This window comes from Nicotiana tabacum, chromosome 17 (assembly GCF_000715075.1).
Source record: "Nicotiana tabacum cultivar K326 chromosome 17, ASM71507v2, whole genome shotgun sequence".
Classification (NCBI taxonomy): Eukaryota; Viridiplantae; Streptophyta; class Magnoliopsida; order Solanales; family Solanaceae; genus Nicotiana; species Nicotiana tabacum.
Genome location: NC_134096.1, coordinates 89629125 through 89651485, shown reverse-complemented (window position 1 = coordinate 89651485; position 22361 = coordinate 89629125). Strand labels below are relative to the sequence as shown.

General features: G+C 40.5%; 2 protein-coding genes across 4 annotated transcripts; one reads left to right on the top strand and one right to left on the bottom strand.

Annotated features, from left to right (window-relative positions):
* The first annotated feature begins 11457 nt into the window (after positions 1 to 11457).
* On the top strand, positions 11458 to 12873 carry LOC107772426 (basic blue protein-like). 3 transcript variants are annotated; one of them, XM_075234587.1, is made up of 3 exons: positions 11458 to 11602; positions 11809 to 11931; positions 12334 to 12873. In XM_075234587.1, the coding sequence occupies exons 2-3, from the start codon at positions 11829 to 11831 to the stop codon at positions 12684 to 12686; spliced, it is 456 nt and encodes a 151-aa protein (XP_075090688.1). In that variant the 5' UTR covers positions 11458 to 11602; positions 11809 to 11828; the 3' UTR covers positions 12687 to 12873. The 3 variants fall into 3 exon arrangements, with proteins under 3 accessions (XP_075090688.1, XP_075090689.1, XP_016447424.1); XM_075234588.1 differs by having other exon boundaries at positions 11467 to 11606; XM_016591938.2 differs by lacking the exon at positions 11458 to 11602 and having other exon boundaries at positions 11645 to 11931.
* A 5499-nt stretch (positions 12874 to 18372) lies between these two features.
* On the bottom strand, positions 18373 to 19338 carry LOC142171963 (uncharacterized). Its single transcript, XM_075235694.1, has one exon. It carries the CDS (start codon positions 19336 to 19338, stop codon positions 18373 to 18375), a length of 966 nt encoding a protein of 321 aa, XP_075091795.1.
* Between the last annotated feature and the right edge of the window lie 3023 nt (positions 19339 to 22361).

Genomic DNA, 22361 nt, shown 5'->3' with positions numbered 1-22361 from the left:
AACGTTGAATTTGTACGTAGTTCTAAGGATATGTGGTATAACTTAATACAAACCGTAAGGATGAATAGAAAAATAAGTATGGATTGATAAGAATGCAAAGTAGACAAGGTTGCAAGGAAGATAATTGCTAGGACTAAATAAGTTGAATCAATTTATGAAGCTTGAAAAAATAATTCTTCACTGTAGGGGAATATGATGCTTGAATTATAATATAAGCAAAAACTTAGGCCTTACAGAAATGATAATCATACCCTTTATAGTAGGGAGATCTTACTTTAGATACAATTAAAAATACATAGTGAGAGACCCATGATAAATCAGTTTTTCCACAATTCCTACCAAGATTCTCTCCTCTAGTGGGATTGCAACGGCTCTTGTCTATGAGCTCGATATTGACTCGAGTTTTTGATCTTGACTCGAGCTCTTGATCTTGACTCGAGCTCTCGATCTCGACTTGAGTTTGATTCTTACTCGGATCCCTGAATTGATTCGGGGTCGATGTGGGTCGGTCTCTGAATCACAAGTTCGATAACTTTTCTTTGCATCATAGTTTGATTTGGATTCGAGCTTGATAATGATATCGAGCTCGACGTTGATCGATCCCTCGGGCTCGAAGCTTGTTTGTTCCATCTTCGGAACCCATCACAGAGCCCTATTTCGATCCATTATGTTTTGATTTCGATCCATTATGTTTTGACTTCAATCCATTATGTTTTGACCTCGATCAATCGTATGAAGGTTGAAATCTATTTCGACCGCATACAGATAGTCCCCTCATTTCTAGGGAAGGATGTGGTGAGAAACGATATGATTTTTCAACGGCTCGATCGGATTATAAGCTGACGTTTACATTGGGCTCGACCATGACGCATATGATGGTTGTCCCGTCGATTTAGTCTTTCAAGGCATTTAATGCATGTCAGATGGTGGTCGGCCACCGCTGATTCTGAACCGCCATTGCTTTAACCTATAAATAGCCCTTCCTTTTATCATTTATCACTTTTACATCTTCAGTCTTCCAAATTTCCTAAGTTCTTTTTCGTATTCTTTGAGCTCATTCGCAAATCTGTGATTCTTCTTTGCAAAATTCTTCTTCTAAATTACCAAATCTTTGTCACCTTCTTTAAAATCAAAATGGTGAAGATATCAAAAACCTCCCCCCAAAAGGAAAAAGCTTCTTCTTCCCAATCCGCCGCCGACAAAACACCGGTGGATCCACGTCCTGAGGAGTGTGTTCCGGCGGCGTGTGTTGTTACCTCCGATTTCAAACTCGATAAAGGTTCGCCGGTTCCTGGCCGATGTGAGCCCGTATCGAGATATATTTGTTCGATAACCCGGGAGCACATCGAGCGGATAAAAAAAGATTGTAACTGGGAGAACAAAGAAGTGGTAGTGACGTCTCCCGAAGAGGACATTACTACTCACGTGAGAGGATTCTTAAGCGTTTATACTTACTATTTCACGTTAGATGCCCTCGACCTTGTTATCATAGACTTTTATTGTAAATATCTAATAACGCTAGGCCAGATACATCCTTCCTTTTGGCGGATCGTTATTTTGATCCGATATTTTATGAGTAAAATCAAGGGGATGCCTTTCACCCTCGATCATCTTATCTGATTATACCGTCCTCGCCTTTTTCGAGGAGAGTTAATAAAACTCCAACGTTGAGATACCAAGGCTCTGTTCTCGAGTATAGACGAGGATAAGGATCGAGGCTGGATGAGCAGGTTCGTTCGAGTAAGGACTTCGGACCTGATTCCGACCGAGAATATACATTTTTCCGAGGAGTGAAACATGAAGCGTAAGTGTAATTCTGTTGTTATCTCCTATTATTTTGTTCTTTCATTTCTTTTCTCATCTTTTGGTAATCCGAATACCTTTCACACACTTCAATAAAAAAATTCGTATGCAGGTGTGGGCAAAGATGCGGTTTTGAGGCCCTCATCCGTCGAGGAAGAGGCTTCGGCCTCTGTCCCAAAGCCAGTGAAAGATAATAAGTGGAAAAGAGCCCCCGTCCTCGATGATCAAAAATCTAAGAAGAAGACGGCTCGTAAGCCGAACAAGAATATCATTCCTTTGACCGTGGAATCAGTTCTGCGTCTAAGGGATGAAGAGAACGATGGGTCTGCGGTGGCAGCCTGAACAAAGAAGACCACCAACGTTCCACAGACGGCTGGATCGATGGTGATTCATAAGGCTCCGCCTCGAACTGAGGATATATCGGAGAGAGATTCGGGCAGAGTCCCCGAGTTGCTGGAAATCGAAGACACTTCCCATCGAAGCCAACGGATGGGGGATATGTCTGAAGGGACTCTTTTCGAATCTTTTTGAACCGAAGAGAATCCCCCGGGTGATTCGCTTGGGGCAGTAGCAATCGAAGACTCGCCCACCTTCCCTGCTTTTTCCGTAGGGGCGATTCGGGAGGCCAAAGTTTTGGGACCCCTCGAATTAGATAGGCCTCATGATGGAGAGGATCCTTTTCGTGACCTGTTTATCGGTGTCGAGGACACTATCGGTACGAGTGACGGATCGGATATTTTTCACGGAGTGCAGCAGGCTTTGAATCAGGTAAGCCTTAAATTATATGGCGTTACTTTTAAGTTTGCTTTTCTTCTCTAACTTCGTTTCTTCTTTCTTTGCAGGCAGCGGCAGTTCATCGAGAATCATGTTCTCGGTCCCGAACCGAGCTGCGTCGATATGAGGCCGAGCTTCAACGGGTTACGAAGGAGAGGAACTCCCTAAAACTCCTCTTAGGCCAAAGGAGGGAAGAAATAAAAGACCTTCAAGCTGAGTTGGCCAAGGCTTACCAAGATCAGATCGATCTGTCCGAGCAGGTAATAATACTTTTAAAATCCTATGGGCTCGATACCGGAACGATGGCTAATTTTTCGGTCTCACAGCTGCAACAGAAAATTGAGATGATCAGAAAGCTTCGTGAAGAAGTCGATGTGATAAAAGCGGAGTCTTTGGAGTGGAGAGAAGGAATGGACCGCTTTGCTGCAGAGAAAGAAACTGCTCGAGCCCAATTGTCATCGGCCGAAAACCAACTTCAAAAAATGAAGGAGAAAAACTTGGCCCAAACGAGAAGAATAGAGGAGCTCGAGGCTCGGTTGGCCTCTGAACTTACAAAGGCCGAATCTGACGCCGAAAAGGCAAAAGCCGATGCGGATGCACTCGTGGCCGTCTATCGGGCCGATGCTGAAGCTGCCCAGGTCCAAGCAAGAGAGGCACCCTAGACCGCCGATACTCGAGCATATTGGGTCGCTGAACTTGCTACGTGCCGATCTCGGAGGGAGACCCTTGAGGATATCCATGCTCGAGGTTTTGACCTCGCTGAAGAGATTAAAAGGGCCAAAGAACTCGAAGCCCAAACTGAAGCCTTGGTTTCTGATGATGATAACGATGATGATGATGGGAGTAAGAGCGGGTCCGAGAATGGGGGGAGCCCGATAGGGAAGAGACCGTTCCTGGGGATAACCAAGAAGCTTAGTCCTCAATTTTTATGTTGTAATCAATTATGTAAACGATTTTGTATATAATAATATCCCTTTTTTGCCGACTTGCTTCTGTTCTGTTTCCTGTCTTGTGAAGATTTTATTTATGCCTTATGAATATTTTCACAAGGATTTAGGCAACTTGATCAAATTTGGACTTCGTAGCTTTTGTAACCGAGTGAGCGCTTACTCAAACTTGAAGCGATGTAGCCTTTAAGCTTAGTAGTCGAGTGAATGATCCGAACTCGAAGTAATGTAGCACGTAGGCGTAATGGTCGAGTGCTTGCTCGAACTCGAAATAAAAGTAGCCCGTAGGCGTAATGATCGAGTGAATGATTCGAACTCGAAGTAATGTAGCTCGTAGGCATAATGATCGAGTGCGTGCTTCGAACTCGAAGTAATGTAGCCCATAGGTGTAATGGTCGAGTGAGTCTTTGCTCGAACTCGAAATAAAAGTAGCCCGTGGGCGTAATGGTCGAGTGAATGATTCTAACTCGAAGTAATATAGCCCGTAGGCGTGATGGTCGAGTGAATGATTCGAACTCGATCCTGTTTGCATAATAAATCTCGAAATATAGGAGTTTTGCTTGGATATAAGATATCGGTATAGAAGATAACTTTTCTTTGCAAGTCATTATACATGTGTTTATGTTTTGCGTCAGGGCTCGGGCTAACTACATGAGCATGGTTCGTTTTGACCATTTGGCTCTTACAACTTTTCCTATTGGAACCCTGTTGTTACGAAATATCTTTCTTGCCTCAGAACTTGATATATATTTGAGGGCTAATGCCCCCCCAGTATTCGAGGTTGATTATGAACAAACCTCGGATACTGTTGAATTGCCCTCAGGTAGCACATAGTTGTTGCCTCATTAAAAACCTCGCCGGGAAAACCCATTTGGGATAAAAGCCGATCTAAGGGGGGAAAGAGTGCAATGCGTACTTTAAAACCTGAGGTCTCGATGTCTTTGATCGAACTCCTGCGTCGGGTTAGATTCGAATATGTATATATGGGCGAAAGGAAAAGAGAATCATACCTTAACAATAATATCATTTGAGGAGTGATATGTTCCAGTTGTTCGATAATGGCTTGCCATCCATCGTTCCGAGTTTATAAGATCCTTTTCCGACTATATCGAGGACCTGATAGGGTCCTTCCCAATTTGGGCCGAGCTTCCTTTCATTAGGATCTCGAGTATTGATGGTGACCTTCCTTAGGACTAAATTCCTGATTTTGAAATGGCGGAGGTTGGTTCTTCTATTGTAGTACCTTTCGATTCGTTGTTTTTGTGCAGCCATTCGAACGAGTGTAGCTTCTCGTTTTTCATCTAATAATTCGAGGCTAGTGTTCATTGCCTCATGGTTTGATTCCACCGATGCATGTCGAAACCTTGCGCTGGGTTCTCCGACTTTGACTGGAATTAAGGCTTCGGATCTATACACTAAAGAAAACGGAGTTGCTCCTGTACTGGACTTCGATGTTGTTCGATATGCCCATAGGACTTCGAGCAGAATTTCTCTCCATTTCCCTTTGGCTTCGTTCAACCTTTTCTTCAAGTTTTGGATGATAGTCTTGTTTGTTGATTCGACTTGTCCTTCCCACTGGGGTGATATGGTGTCGATAATATCCTTTTTATTTTATGATCTTTGAGAAATTTTGTTACTTTACTGCCGGTAAATTGCTTACCATTATCGCATCTTATTTCTGCGGGTATCCCGAATCGACACACGATGTAATCCCAGATGAAATCTATAACCTCTTTTTCTCTTACTTTCTCGAACGCCTGTGCTTCAACCTATTTAGAGAAATAGTCAGTCATAAATAAAATAAATTTAGCTTTACCTGGGGCCGATGGTAGGGGGCCGACGATATCCATCCCCCATTTCATGAATGGCCATAGGGATATGACTAAATGAAGTTGTTCCCCGGGTTGATGGATCATTGGTGCAAACCTTTGACATTTATCGCATCTCCGAACAAACTCCTTAGTGCCCCTTTCCATGCTATCCCAGTAATATCCTGCTCTAATGATTTTGTGAATCAGTGATTCGGCACCGGAGTGGTTACCACAAGTGCCTTCATAGACCTCTCGTAAAATATAACCGGTGTCTCCTGGTCCCAAGCATACTGCCAATGGTCCATCGAACGTCCTTCTGTACAATGTTCCATCTTTAGCCAATGTGAATCGAGCAGCTTTGGTTCGTAGTGCCCTTGACTCTTTAGGGTTCGATGGGAATTTTCCGTTTCCCAAATATTCAATATACTTATTTCTCCAATCCCAGGTTAAGCTTGTGGAGTTTATCTCGGCGTGCCCCTCCTCGATTACGAACCTCGAGAGTTGAACGACAGTCCCCGAATCGATCTCATCTTCCTCGGCCGATGATCCAAATTTGCGAGTGCATCGGCCTCACCGTTTTGTTCTTGAGGCACATGCTGCAAAGTCCATTCCTTAAAACGGTGCAAAGTTACATGTAACTTGTCCAAATACCTCTGTATTCTGCCTTCTCGAACCTCGAAGGTTTTGTTTACTTGGTTTACTACCAGTAAAGAGTCACATTTAGCTTCAATCATTTCTGCTCCCACGCTTTTTGCCAGCTCGAGACCTGCAATCATGGCCTCGTACTCGGCCTCATTATTAGTTAACCTAGAGGTTTTGATAGACTGCCTAATGATGCCACCCGTGGGGGGTTTCAACATAATGCCAAGCCCGGACACCTTCACATTCGAAGCACCGTCTGTGAAGAGGGTCCAAACCCCCAATGATGTACCCGATTTTAACAAGAGTTCTTTTTCAACTTCGGGTACGAGGGCTGGCGTGAAATCGGCCACGAAGTCTGCTAAAATTTGAGACTTGATGGCCGTACGGGGTTGATATTTGATATCGTACCCGCTGAGCTCGACGGCCCATTTGGCCAATCGGCCCGATAATTCGGGCTTGTGTAAAATATTACGAAGTGGGTTAGTTGTTAATACACATATGGGGTGACATTGAAAGTACGGTCCTAACTTTCTAGAGTCGCTTATCAGTGCAAGTGCCAATTTTTTTAGGTGTGGGTATCTAGTTTCTGCTTCTCCTAAATTTCGACTTACATAATAAACGGAAAATTGCGTACCTTGATCTTCTTGAACTAGGACACCGCTTACCGCGATTTCCGATACTACCAAGTACAAGTAAAGTTTTTCGTCCGTTTTTTGAGTATGAAGCAGTGGTGGGCTTGATAGATATCATTTTAATTCCTCTAACGCCTGTTGGCATTTCGGGGTCCAAGTGAAATCATTCTTCTTTTTGAGGAGAGAGAAAAATTTATGACTCCGATCTGACGACCTCGAAATGAATCGGCCTAAGACTGCAATCCGTCCCGTTAACCTATGCACGGCTTTTACACTGTCGACGATGGTGATGTCTTCGATTGCCTTGATTTTATCGAGGTTAATCTCGATCCCTCGATTTGATACCATGAAGCCGAGGAACTTGCCCGAACCGACCCCGAAAGCACATTTCTCGGGGTTGAGATTCATGTTGTATTTCCTTAAAATCTCGAACGTCTCCTGCAAATGGGTCAAATGGTCCTCTGCGCGCAGGGACTAAACTAGCATGTCATCAATATAAACTTCCATTAATTTACTTATTTGTTCCTCGAACATTTTATTTACTAGGCGTTGGTAAGTACCCCCTGCATTTTTTAGCCCGAATGGCATCACATTATAACAATATGTTCCATACTTGGTGACAAATGAAGTCTTTTCCTGGTCTTCTGAATTCATTTGGATTTGATTATACCCGGAATAGGCATCGAGAAAAGTAAGGATCTTGTGGCCGGCCGTGGCATCGATCATGCGATCGATGTTGGGCAGCGGAAAGGAATCTTTGGGGCATGCTTTGTTCAAATCCTTATAGTCTATACATATTCTAAACTTGTCCCCTTTTTTAGGCACTACAACTATATTGGCTAACCATTCGAGAAATTTCACCTCCCGAATGGACCCTATCTTGAGGAGTTTGGTTACCTCGTCTTTTATGAATGTGTGATTTACCTCGGATTGGGGTCTTATCTTTTTCTTCACCGGTCTGAACCTAGGTCCAAGCTTAGCCGATGCGTCGTTATATCCGATGAGATTCATGTTATGTCTAAATGGGACCAGACAAAACAATCTACGTTATCGATAAGAAATTGAATAAGTTTTTTCCTGAGCTCGGGGGTCAACCCCGTTCCCAGGTATACCTTCCGTTCGGGCCAGTTCTCGATTAGTGTGACTTGCTCCAACTCCTCAATCGTTGATTTGGTAGCGCCGGAATCATCAGGAACCATGAAGGATCGAAGGGTCCTTTGATCATCATCTTCTTCGATCTTCTGATTATCTGGTCGGGTTAAAGCCGATGTCTGTGATTGCTATTTGGTATCTCATTCCCCTTTTGAGCCCAAACCCTGTATTGGCGAAGGCGAGGATATTGGATTCGCTTCTTCGACGGCAAACATTTATCTTGCGGCCGGTTGTTCTCCGTACACTATTTTAACTCCCCTCGACGTTGGGAATTTAAGGACCTGGTGTAGGGTCGACGGTACAGCTCTCATGTTGTGGATCCATGGCCTTCCAAAAAGGGCGTTGTACCTCATATCGCCTTCGATCACGTGGAACTTCGTTTCCTGGATGGTCCCGGCCACGTTTATCGGTAGAATTATCTCGCCTTTGGTGGTTTCACATGCCATATTGAATCCGTTTAGAACCAGGGTTGCAGGTACCATCTGGTCCTGTAGGCCGAGTTGTTCTACGACCTTCAATATGATGATGTTGGCCGAGCTACCTGGATCAATCAACACACGCTTAACTTTTGTTTTATTCATAGGTACGGATATTACCAGTGCATCGTTATGAGGTTGTATGACTCATTCTGCATCTTCATCATTGAAGGACAAAGTTCCTATGGGTGTGTAATCTTGAGTTCGAGATCGTTTTTCCCTCGCAATCGATGTCTTAGTGCGTTTAAGCATCGGTCCCTGAAGGGTATCGCCACCGATGATCATGTGAATGACATGTTATGGTTCTTCTTGTTCGTTTTGCTTGCCGAAATCCCTATTTTTATAATGGTTCTTCGCCCTATCGCTTAAAAATTCTCGAAGGTGCCCTTTGTTGAATAACCGGGCTACCTCCTCTCTTAGCTGCCTGCAATATTCCGTTCATTGGCCATGGGTGCCGTGATATTCGCAAATTTGATTAGGATTCCTCTGGGCAGGATCGGTCTGCATGGGTCAAGGCCATTTAGTGTCCTTGATGCGTCCGATAGCTGACACGATGACGGATGTATCGATGCTGAAGTTATATTCCGATAACCGAGGTGCTTCCTTAGATTCGGCAGGCATGTCGAACCTACTTCTGTTCATCAGCCCCCCGGACCTTTGACCTGGATCACTTCTTTTGTTATTCTGCCCGGGGCTATGTCACGATTCACTGATTCTGCGGTTTCCGTTATACGGTCGGTATCGATCACCGATCGGACCTTGTTCTCGATTAATATCCCTTCGAGCAGCGGGTTCAGACCCCAATTGATCATCTTCGACCCTAATTTTTGATTGATACCGATTGTGTACGTCGGCCCACGTGATGGCTGGGTATTCGATCAGGTTATGCTTCAACCGTCGTGAAGCCGTTGAACTTCGTTCGTTTAAACCTTGAGTGAAAGCCTGAACAGCCCAATCGTCTGTGACTGGTGGCAGATCCATCCGTTCCATTTGAAAACGGGATACGAACTCCCTCAGCATCTCGTTATCCTTTTGTCTTACCTTGAAAAGGTCTGATTTCCTTGTTGCAACTTTTATGTCACCGGGGTGTGCTTTTACAAAAGAATCCTCTAACATGGCAAACGAGTCGATGGAATTCGGTGGTAGGTTGTGGTTCCAAATCATTGCTCCCTTCGAGAGGGTCTCTCCGAATGTTTTTAACAACACAGATTCGATTTCATCGTCTTCTAGATCATTGCCCTTGATGGCACACGTATAAGAAGTGACGTGTTCGTTGGGGTCGGTCGTTCCATTATATTTGAGAATTTCGGGCATACGAAATTTTTTGGGGATTGGTTTTGGGGCTGCGCTCGAGGGAAAAGGTTTTTGCACGAATTTTTTGGAATCCAACCCTTTTATCATTGGTGGAGCTCCCGGGATCTGATCGACCCTGGAGTTATACGTTTCTATTTTTTTATCGTTGGTTTCGACTCCTTTGTGAGCTCCTCGAGCATTTTAGCAATTTCGGAAGTAGTCCCCGATTCTTGCTCATTTGACCTCACTATGGCCGGCTCCGTTCTGTGGCTGATTTCTCGAAGTGGACTGGGCTCCGGTCTGCTTGGTAGTTAGGTTTGGCTCTGTAACTGAGCTATTGCTACTTGTTGAGCTTGCAACATTTCAAAAATCATGCGCAGGATGACGCCGTTTTCCTCGACGTTATGGGTATCTCGAGTTGCAGACCGAGTGCCACCATGAATGCTATTCTCAGGTTCAGGATGTAGGTTCGCCTCAATGGCCATATGCGAATTGATATCTATCGGCACTTCGATTCGAGCTTCAACGGCGTTGACAAGTGGTCTTCCGGTACTGGGTGTCAAGTTGTTGTTCTCATCTTGAAGACCGGTTTCGTTGTCGATAGGTAAGGCCATTTGATTGGTAGTCAGTTGTTGCTAATCTGAAATGCTTTCGGAAACAAGCGCAAAATGGTGTGTTTTTGCATATTCGTATCAAATAACCACCGTTATCCTTAGCCCCACGGTGGGCGCCAAACTGTTTACCCGAAAAACGGATAGCATTGAATTTGTACGTAGTTCTAAGGATATGTGGTATAGCTTAATACAAACCGTAAGGATGAATAGAAAAATCAAGTATGGATTGATAAGAATGCAAAGTAGACAAGGTTGCAAGGAAGATAATTGCTAGGACTAAATAAGTTGAATCAATTTATGAAGCTTGAAAAAATAATTCTTCACTGTAGGGGAATATGATGCTTGAATTATAATATAAGCAAAAACTTAGGCCTTACAGAAATGATAATCATACCCTTTATAGTAGGGAGATCTTACTTTAGATACAATTAAAAATACATAGTGAGAGACCCATGATAAATCAGTTTTTCCACAATTCCTGCCAAGATCCTCTCCTCTAGTGGGATTGCAACGGCTCTTGTCTATGAGCTCGATATTGGCTCGAGTTTTTGGTCTTGACTCGAGCTCTCGATCTCGACTTGAGCTTGATTCTGACTCAGATTCTTGAATTGATTCGGGGTCAATGTGGGTCGGTCTCTGAATCACAAGTTCGATAACTTTTCTTTGCATCATAGTTCGATTTGGATTCGAGCTTGATAATGATATCGAGCTCGACGTTGATCGATCCCTCGGGCTCGAAGCTTGTTTGTTCTATTTTCGGAACCCATCACGGAGCCTTACTTCGATCCATTATGTTTTGATTTCGATCCATTATGTTTTGACCTCGATCAATCGTATGAGGGCCGAAATCTATTTCGACCGCATGCATATATATTTTCGCTAATGATTTTGACTTTACACTTGAGGAAAGCTAAGATTAAACGGGCAAAATGTTGTATTATGATTTCAAAAGAGTCATGTGTTGGCCTACAAATATACAAGTCTTTCGACTATTAGTTACTAAATCCAAAAGTAATCTGTTTGCCAAAATTCTACTGAAAATAAGCTTCATTTCGCGTGTGATGATGACACCAACTAATTACGGAATATTTCTTTGGTTTCTAGAGATCTATTTCATCAATAATAGGAAATCAATAGCACCTAACTGACATTAAAAAAGTAGACTGGTTACTTAGATTAGAACCCAAGTTTCCGAAATATCAGTGTACCAACCAGAATTATTTGCTTAGCGTCCCCTATCACACTCAACTAACTAAGTTTGTTCATAAGCCCATTCTCCTATTTTTGGACAATCAGACACCAAATTGTGTGAACATGATCAAGCAGATAAAGAATAAACGATTGTTATCATTACATGCAGTGCTCCAACCATAAGATCACTTGTCACAAAAGTTTGAAATTATAAACATTCTTGAGATTCAAGATTGATTGGTACCAAATCAATAAAATGGCAATCATGTCAGTACGTACAGCTTTTAAAAACTGTATTTATTCCATTGTAACTTCTCCTTATTTGCTAAGCATTTATATACATCAGGTTCATCTTTTTTAGAAATAAACTAGTACTAGTACCTATAATAAGCTTTGCAAGCGAGGACAAAATCACTTTTTTAGCAACATGGAGGCTCTACGAAAATCTTTGTTGATTTTTGCTATTGTTACAGTAATAATCCAGAATAAAGCAATGGCGGCACAACATGTTGTTGGGGGGAGCCAAGGATGGGATGAATCCACTGATTTCAACTCCTGGGCGTCTGGTGAGACATTCAAAATTGGAGATACACTAGGTTCGTTCATTGCTTTTTTCTTGTTCATATATACCAAAATTAGGGATAATAGCACTTTCGGTCTCTCAATTATTGATAAAATTTTGATTTTGATCTTTGTCTAAGTACAGTCAACCTTTAATTAAAATGTCCATCTTTTATCCTTTATGTAGAAAGTATGTTACATCTATACTACATATAGGACTATATTACCCTCAAATATGGAGTAAAAATGCAAATTTAATGTACACGTGGGTAATTAAATGGTACATGGTTAAGAATTTACAAAATTTGTGAAGATTCACGAGCAGAGTGATCAGACATACATGTTTCAATTAATTGAAGTTTAGATATATTTAGCCAGATATCATAACGTCCAATCATCAATATGCTCAAGTTTCAATTTTTCAATATATTTTGCAGTATTTAGGTATAATCCAGGCCTTCACAGCGTTGTCGAAGTTGAGGGTGAAAGTGCATACAAGAGTTGTGATACAAGCAGTTCAGTGAACTCAATGAGTGCGGGTAACGATGTTGTTAAACTAAACAAACCAGGGACTCGATATTTTGCTTGTGGAACAGCTGGTCACTGTGACCAAGGAATGAAGCTTAAGATCACAACTGTTACTGGAAATGCACCTTCTAATCAGGCTGCTACTTCTTCCACCCCTAGCTCCTCTTCTGCAGCGCCTAATTCCCGTCGTTTTTCTACTGTGTTCTTCACTTTCATAGCAGTAATATTGACTATACAAATGGCTCTAGTCTTCCAGTTCTAAGTCAAACTTTGCTTTATTTGGTTCTATGTTTTGCACTTGATGAGGCGGAGTAGCTTGTATTTATAGGGAGTGGAGCACTATGTTAATTTTGTCTATAAGTTGTTCATGTGATGTATTGTGATTCTGTTACTTCAAATTTTGTAAGGAGATCAAATAATGACAGCCATTTGTTTCTTTTGTTGTTTCACATTATTTTTGCCGTACCTATTAATGCTTTTCTTAATGAAATCATTTTCCTGTGTTGGTTACCCTGAATTGTTGTAAATGTATTGTTTGTATGAGCTAACAATTTAGTTCTATCATGTTCAAATTAGATGAATGAGAATATGCTGTAGTCTCATAACCTAAAGTTTGAATTTTGAATTTGTGTCAACTGTAACTGAATTTTATATAAATTAATGACAATGAATAGTTTTTATAAATCATTTCTGTCGACTTATTTACATAATTTATGCTGCAAAAAAAATTTCTTTGATATGTCTCTTACCTGCTAGAGGAAGTGGAATTGATGGTGAAGTGGGCTGTAGGATTCCTGTCATTTACTTCTGCTGTCTCTCTTCCAAAGTATTGCAAGAAAAGTAGGAAAGATTGAAAGATCAGTGCCCCTTTTTGCAGCGCTTAGACTTTGCTAGATGGGGAAAGACATTCAAAATGTTGCAGGCCCTTAAGTCTTGTCTGGTCAAGATTCCAACCACCGGAAATACCTACAGAAGCACGACACAAATTAGTTATACTACTTCTGTTGCAAAATAAACTTAACAAAGCTCTATTAATACCAACTTGTTTGGGACTGAGGCGTTGTTGTTGTAGTAGTTGTTGTTGGTGGTGTTGTAAAGTTCTTATATACTCACCCCTGCTGCTTGGTATTTGGGTACAATGATCATGTGTAGCGCCACTTGCCTGAAAACCACCATTACCTTTGCTACTGACATACTTTCCACCGCGGTATAAGGAGTTGTGTTGATCAAGGGATGCAAATCAACATACATCTCCATTTCATCCTTTGTAACTGCAACATCTGCAATTTTGCCCCACTTTTCTGCTAAGTCAATCCAAGTGAATTTCTCCTCTACTTCCCAATCCTCTCTTCTCCTACTCTTCTCATTCAAGAACCACTTCTTTTTTAGCACCAAACGAAGGTGAGTTCTTAAGACAAGTTCATGCAATTCGGGTATTGCTCCATCTACAACAGGAAATCCATTGTGTGTGGTGTTCTTTAAAACCTCTATGATTCGTCCCACTTTCTCAATTCCCTGAAGTGTAATTACTGGTGGCTTTACATCAGCAAGCTCACCAACTGTCGGTCAATGGCATGACATGTGTGTATTTTGAACGGATGGACGAGGGAGTTTAATAAACATCCCAAAAGAGAAACTCAATCTGCAAACCTATTGGGTAAATAAAGGCGAGTAAACTAGATTCGTCTTAAATATATCAGTTTACTTATACATGTTAGATGAATACATATAAATACTCAGATATTATAGCCATTTTATATAAGTTAAATCGAAAGAAGCAATAGAATTATATTTTCCTCGATCTACACGTATTCACAAGAAAATGATTGATTGAGATTGTTTCTCGGGTGAATTTTCAACAAACCATCCTCTCAGTCTCCCCCATCGCTCGTTTGGTCCCCGCGAATAATGTTCCAAGTTTCATAGGATATTACCACTATGCTACCGAAGTTTGTACTATTAATACACACAAAAAAAGTGTCATTTATTGATGTAAAATGATGTTTTAGTCAGCTAATCTCCAAGGATCCTGGGGGCATGTAACCTGTTAAACATTAGTATTCCTGCTTCTATTCAGTTTTAAATAAGATAAGATGTTGATTCCTGGGGCATGAAACATGTCAAACATTAGAAAACCTATTTATATGTAGTTTTAAGATACACCTTTTTTTTTCCAAAACCAATACTTTGCCTTACACCAGCAAAGGGAGTTGTTAACAGACGTGATCAAGCAATCATATCTTTAATGTATTCGACCGTCCAAATTTTTATCCTAAAACTCCCTCCGTTCATCTTTACTTGTCCACCATTAACTTTGCACACTCTTAAGAAATAATAAATAAAGTGCATAATTTACCATGATACCCATATTAATTAGTGTATAGTCTTAATGGATTTGAAATATGATTTGGAATGAGTTATTAATGCTAAGGGCAAAACAGGAAAAATAAATTATTTTTTTCTTGATATGCAAAAAGTGACAAGTAAAAATAAAAATTTATTTTTAGAATACTTGACAATTAAAAATGAACGGATGGAGTAATAAAATACCATATAACCAAAAACACAGATAAGCCACACAGCCTCCCCCAACCCAAAAGAAAAGAAAAGTAAAAATAGAAAGAGTAGAGAGCAAACATCCACCACAAGATCTGAAATCACCAACAAAGTCTAAAAAGTTCGTTCTATAAGCTGAGTGCTAATCTGACAATAATTTCATTTTTCAGGTTTTCCAGCTTCATAATCTTATGACTATCAGAAATTATTTTCTGCAATACCTGGTTCATATATTCGGTATATACCATCAACAGGCATTCATGACCAAAGATAAATCGTCACAATACCTTAATCCAATTTGTTCTCCAATTCAATTTCAGGATTGTACGTGCAGTGTTTTTGGCACATAATAATTTGTACAGTCTAAAAGTTACCTTCTTACTTGAACTGCACAGACCCATCGCTAAAAATTTTATAAACCAGAAATGGTTGTTTTCAACTTAAAAACTCCGTAGACAATGGGTCACCTCTCTACCATTCTCCACTTAAGTACCAGACTTGTGTAACAAATTTTAACTTGTAATGTGCGTCAATTGCATATAGCATATAGCATATTGCCCGATGTATTACCTTTGCCAGGTGAACAAAAGCCTAGGGGCAAATGACCAATAGCTACCATGCCACTATCCTTGCACTTTGAAGTGAACATCAAAAAACTTTTTCACCAATTAAACCTGCTGCTTTTTTTTTTTGATAAAGTAAGTGATTTCAATAGATGGCATCCAGAAGATGCAAGAAGTACATGATTTGGCATTTGAGCTTACAAAAAATATTCCGGCTTCTATACTTAATTGGCTAAGCCAGAGCTAAGGAACTAATGAAATCCAAAAGTTGATCGATATTATTGATAGGGTAGAGTCTAGACCAACAGTACAAATTTGCAATACACATAGCCTTTAAAGAACCTATAGAAGTTGAGTTTCCATCAAAACATCTCTTGTTTCTCTCTGTCCAAATGCACAAGAAAATACAAGCAGGGACCATTGACCAGATTTTCATGATGGCTTCATCAACTCTCCATAAACTCCAGCTCTTATAAGCGTCCTTGACTGTGTAAGGGATGACACATTTGAGACCAAAATGGCAAAAAAACATGTACCATATGTCTGAGGCCACCTCACAGTGTAGGAGCAAGTGGCAGGTACTTTCAGCTTTCTTTTGACACATGTAGCATATGTTAGGTAACTGGAAGTTCCTTTTCATCAGGTTATTTTGTGTGAGGCATGCCTCATATAATGTTGTCCAGGTGTAACAGATAACCTTTGGTGGCAGCTTGGTTCTCCAAATAAGTTTTCAGGGCCAGTTATCTATCATGGGATTACTAGAACACATCTGTTGATATCCCACCTTGACTGTGTAGATGCCTCCACCATGATTCCCCCATTTAAGTCTATCCACTACTTGGGAGTTAACATTGCTTTGTTGTAGTCTTGCATAAAGGTCTAGCAACTCGTTTATTTCCCAATCATGCATGTCCCTTCTGAACTTCAAGTTCCAATTGACCCCTTCCCTATATGCAGCAATAACCGCATTAGGATCTTGGGCTATGGTGAACAAGTTAGGGAATGCAGCTTGGAGGGTTGAGTTTCCAAGCCATTTATCCTTCCAGAATCTGATGTATGTACCATTCCCAGCTTCAAAGTGGATGTTCTGAGCAAAAGTACTCTATAATTTGCTGATGCCTTTCCATAATCCCACACCGTATGGGGCATTTGAGACTTTTGAACACCAGTGATTCAGCTCTCCATGTTTGGCTTTGATGACAACTTTTCAGAACCCAGAATCCTCTATATTGTATCTCCAAAACCACTTCATCATCATGCTTTTATTGTGTGTTGCTAGATCTTTGATTCCCAATCCCCCTTGAGTTTTTGGTTGTGTAACCTTTTTCCACTTGATCAAGTGAAATTTATGTCGTTCATTATTGCCCTCCCAGAGAAAGTTTCTTCTTAGTTTATCAAGTTGCTTCAAAACCTTTGTTGGGATGGGAAATAGAGACATGTAGTAAGTAGGTATGTTGTCCAATACACTGTTGATAAGTGTTAATCTGTCCCCAAATGAAAGATATTGCATTTTCCATGATGCAAGTTTCTTCTCAAACTTTTCTATAATCCCGTTCCAAATTTTAGTGGATCTAAATTTTACTCCCAAAGGTAAACCAAGATAAATAGATGGAAATGAACCAATTTTACATCCCATAATACCAGCCAACTCAGCCAGATTTGGGACTTCATTAACAGGATAAATGGTACTCTTCGACATGTTCATGTGCAAACCTGAAATAGCTTCAAAAATGAACAAAGTTAGGTTTAGTTGGATCACTTGAGACCTCTCAGCTCCACAAAAAATCAGTGTATCATTTGCATAAAGTAGATGAGATACAGCAGTTTGAGTCCCAACATTCCTCCCAATTTTAAAAGCTTATATCCACTGTAACTGACTGGCTTTCTGCACCATTTTACTAAGCCCTTCCATGGCCAAGATAAAGAGGAACTGTGAGATAGGATCGCCCTGTCGGATACCTCTTTGTGGAGAAAAGAAACCCACTGGACCCCTGTTCACTAAGATCGAATACTTAACAGTAGTGATGCTGAACTTGATCCATCTTATCCATCTTTCCCCAAAGCTCATGTGCCTCAGAATTGTGACCAAGTATGACCAGCTCACTTTGTCAAAAGCTTTCTCAATGTCCAGTTTAAATAACAACCCTGGCTCTCCACTCTTAAGTCTCCAATCTAGTGCCTCATTTGCAATGAGAGTAGCATCTGTGATTTGTCTCCCTTTTACAAAAGCATTCTGACTCCCCGATACCAATTTTCCAATGACTGTTTTAAGCCTTTCAGCCAAAAGTTTAGAAGCAATCTTATAAACACTGCTTATAAGACTGATTGGTCTATAATCCTTGAGCTCGGTTGCGCCTTTCTTTTTAGGAATCAGAGCAATAAAAGAGGCATTAATAGATTTAATCATGTGACAGTTGTGGTGAAAATGATTCATTGCATCAATAACTTCCTTTTTGATAATCTCCCAAGCATGTTGAAAGAATTCCATAGTAAAACCATCAGGTCCTGGAGCCTTATTCCGAGCACATTTTCTAATAGTTGAAAGAATCTCCTGTTTCTCAAACTCCCTTTCCAACCAGTTTCTCTCAGCTTCTGAAATCCTAGCTAGATTGTCAAATCTAGATGTCGCCTCCAAGGTTCATTCTCTGTGTACAACTGCTGGTAGAAGTTCAGGATTTCACTTTTGATTTCCTCCTTATCTTTAATGATGACTTCCCCCATCTGTAGCCTATCAATGCAATTGTTTCTCCTATGAGCATTAGCCATCTTTTGGAAGTATTTTGTATTTCTATCTCCATCCTTAAGCCATAAGCATCTTAATTTTTGTCTCTATGAAACCTCTTCAATCTTTGCTAACTGCTGAATTTGTGATTGCAGGTTGATCATTTGAGCTTTCTCAACTTGTGTTTGAACTCTGCCTTCAGATGATTGTTCCAGTATAGTTAGTTCATTAAGTGCCTTACTTTTTTGAGTTTCTAATTTTCCAAATACCTCCTTGTTCCAGCATGAGATATCTTTCTTCAGGTTTCTCAGTTTTTGAGTCAAGATGAAGTCTGGACTGCCCACTACCTGATAACTGGACCACCATTCTTTAATTGAGTCCATGAATCCCTCTGCTAGCAACCACATATTCTCAAATTTAAAATAAGACGAATTGGAGTCCCAATCCCCACATTCAAGCATTAATGGCTTATGATCAGACTCTACTCTGGGTAAAGCCACCTGCTTTATTACATTGAAGCTGTCATTCCACTCAGATGAGATTAAGAACCTATCAATTCTAGAAGCCTGAAGTTGTTCTTCACCTCTAGACCATGTATATTGAGCTCCGTGTAGGGGTAAGTCCAACAGTTCCAATTCCAATATAATATCAAAGAAAGATTTCATTGCTCTGGACCTTCTAAGACAGTTGAATTTTTCATGCTCATATCTGCATACATTAAAATCTCCCCCTATCACCCAATGCTCATCCCAAATACCCTTTATTGCTGCCAATTCATGCCAAAGATCCTTTCTTGCTGCATTTGAATGTCGCCCATATACCCCAGTGTAACACCACCTGAATTGTTCTTGGAGACTTTCTAGAATGACAGAAACCGAGTATATACCTTGCTGAATGTTAATGCTTTTCCACAACCTCCTGTCCCACAAAATGATAACCCCACCTCTTGTGCCATTTGCTTGCAAATCTGCCCAGCTAGCCCATCTATTTCCCCATAAAGAACCTACTAATTGTTGTGACCACTCTTCAATTTTTGTCTCCTGCAAACATACTATATCTGCCTTCCACTTCATCAACAAAGATTTGATGATCCCCCTCTTCTTACTCTCATTCAACCCTCTAACGTTCCAACTAAGGATTTTTACTTTCATCCCAAATGAGCTTTGTGAATCCTGCCCCTTACCCTACCTTCCCCTTTACCCTGGCTTAAATTCGAAACTAATTTTTTCAATTCTGTCACATCCTTTCTTCTTTTTTGTCTTTGAACAACCCCCTTCTGACTCCCTTTGGTGCAATTTAGATTGTCTTCTCTGGTCCATTCTTAGAATCATATTCAATAATTCGTGTTCAAAACCAGTTGCATTAACCCCAAATGCTTTGCATGCCTTCACCATAACCAGCTTTGTCCATTTTGAAGTGGATATAACAAAAGGAGTATGAACAATTTGTTGATTAGAAGAGTTATCACTGTACCAAGGAAGGGATAGAGTATCACTGTGAGATTGAGAAGAGTAATCAGATTCTGAGCCAAACACTGGTGCTAATTCCCTGATCCGTGGAGGAATAGAAGGAAGTTCTATATCCTGGGGCAATTTTCCTTCATTATCAGCATCGCAGAGGCTCAGGCAAACACTCCCTTCTAAATCAGACATCATACGCTTAATTTCCAGAGCATGGAGTTCTATGGAAAGGGGATCAAGATTATGTGGTGGAGGTGAAGAGTGTGTTTTAAGAAGGCATGGGTCTTGGGTTCTAGCCTTCCAGATCTGTAATATCTTATTTCTTCTTTTTGGGCATGTGTTGTTATAAGCCTTATCTGTTTTCTTTGTGTTTGAAGGCCCAACTTCATTAATAATGCATGCCCCTTTGTTTGGTTTCTTAATAATAATTATTTTAGGCCCAACATCCTTAATAATACTGGCCCATTTGGCTGGATTATTAAACCTAATATAGGGCCCCACCTCATTGGCATATGACAATTTTGAATTAAAGGCTAAAGGCATGTGCTGTCCTTGTGGCCTATCTACTGATTTGACAGCTACAGACCTCGAAGCCCTAACCCCTTCTTCTTCAATGAAACCCTTGCTGCTGCAATCCACCCCATCTCCGGCGACCCATAATTTAGTGTGAGCATCTGAAAACATTTTAGAATCAGACATCATATGTTTCCATTAGTAAATTGCAACAAAAAAAAAATTGGTAGAATACAGTAAGGAAACAATCCCCACCGGATATAACATGAGTAGAAAGCCTCTACATGATTGAAAATAAACCACAACCTACCAAGATCCAAAAAGAAAAAAGAGCTGAAAATTGCAGTTAATTGGGGATACCTCCATCAGGAAGTTCCCAATTATCTCCATCACCGTCATTCCTCTTGTTCTTGGATGTCTCTTGCTTATCCTGTCCAAAATTTCTTGATGGTGGTGGCCCACGTCTGTTCCAGTAAAGGACGTGATGTGAGGTTGATAAATATGCACATAAAATTAGTGCATTCAAAACATCTGTTTCGAATCGTTAGGTAAGTAGGTTCATAAGATTTGAACTAGCAGATAATGCAATCGAAAGAGCAACTTAACAAAGCTCACATATTAGTAACCTTTTGGATCTCATACATCGCAAATCAAGCAAACGCTACAGTGCATAAATGATCCACAATCTACATAGCTTTTTCCTTTCAAGATTAAATGAGCATAATCTTTGGCAAGAAACACATGCTAGTAGAACTAAACTCTAATGTCAGAGGCGCAAAAAACATAGAGCGCATAGTGTAAATGTTGTCTTAACAGTGGCAAAGATTTCAACTTTGAATCTTTCAAAATCACTTGCGGGGCATATTTAGCTACCTCATTCAAGCTAATGACATGATAGTTAGATCGAGTGCAATGCAACTTAACTAGAATTTGACCTATCTACAGTCAATCAATCAATCAATCATCATTGTCAAATTAACTGAAGCTGTATAAATCCTTTGTATCCATTTTGCTCTATTTCAGTATCAGAAGATTCATCATAGTTAGATTATTGCAATGGCCATCAACCTACGTAATCATCATCCTTTATCCAGACGTGGACTGACTATACTTTACCAATCAGGCTTAGACAGAGTTAAAATTGCATCTATCTATGCATTCAAATAATACACAGGAGCCCAAACAAGTTCAATTTCCTCTGCTTGTATAAGTTCTCTTCATAAGCATTGATGATCGGTTTAAAATAGTAATTAACCTGCTATCAATGTATATAACTTGAATCCTTCTAGCAAAGCTACACTACTCTACTAACAAGATTCGAAGGAAAGTAAAAACAAAACAAACAAAAACAAAACAGAAAAGCCAAAAACACAGAGTAAAAAAAAAAGGAGAAGAGATAATCATAATCACCTTTGACGATTACGCTTAGCAGCCTCACGGGTCTTGTGCGTTCTCAAAAAATCTCCTTCGCTTACATTCCTGGATAACTCCAGCTTGTTGAGGTTTTTGTTATTTAAGATGAAATAGTCTTAAAATGAGGATGAATGGGAATTTGAGGGAAAATAAAAATTTTGAGTAAAATTTTAAGTTTCCCCCTCTTGACAATGAGACATTGTCCCATATTGGAAGAGGAAAAGATTTTTGGTGGGTATATATATAATTGCTCTTCTTGTAGATCTTAAAGAGTTAAGAAGAAAGCAAGCCTCGCGCCGTCGTCGTCGCTCGCTCGGCTCGGCTTCGGATTTGGATTTGGATTTGGTCAAATGATCGATTGATTGATTGATTGATTGATTATTTGGACCAAATTTAATTATCCGCATTTGTAACGGATATGTTCCAATCCGTGTATTGACCACCACCTGCAATAGCAGCCGCCTAATGCTCTTCCCACCATGGCCAAGTGCTTGCTCCACAAACAAGCTAGTGCATGCTCCACAATGGAGGGTGGAGGGTCGTTCATCTTCAAAGCTGACTGCTATAAATATGTGCAGCAGCTGTTGAAGAAAGACACACAACACAAAAACTGAAAACGCTCAACTTTGGCTATACATTGTACTCCTTCCTCTCAGCATTTCCATACGATTTTTTGAGTTTCTACTCCTTTGTTCTGCATTGTTTTAACT

Bases quoted from the DNA above. Each gene is read 5' to 3' on its own strand.
- LOC107772426 (XM_016591938.2), top strand. From the start codon at position 11,763: ATGGAGGCTCTACGAAAATCTTTGTTGATTTTTGCTATTGTTACAGTA. The intron at 11,932-12,333 runs GTTCGTTCATTG...TATATTTTGCAG, and splicing joins CAAAATTGGAGATACACTAG to TATTTAGGTATAATCCAGGC.
- LOC142171963 (XM_075235694.1), bottom strand. From the start codon at position 19,338: ATGAAGTGGAAGGCAGATATAGTATGTTTGCAGGAGACAAAAATTGAA.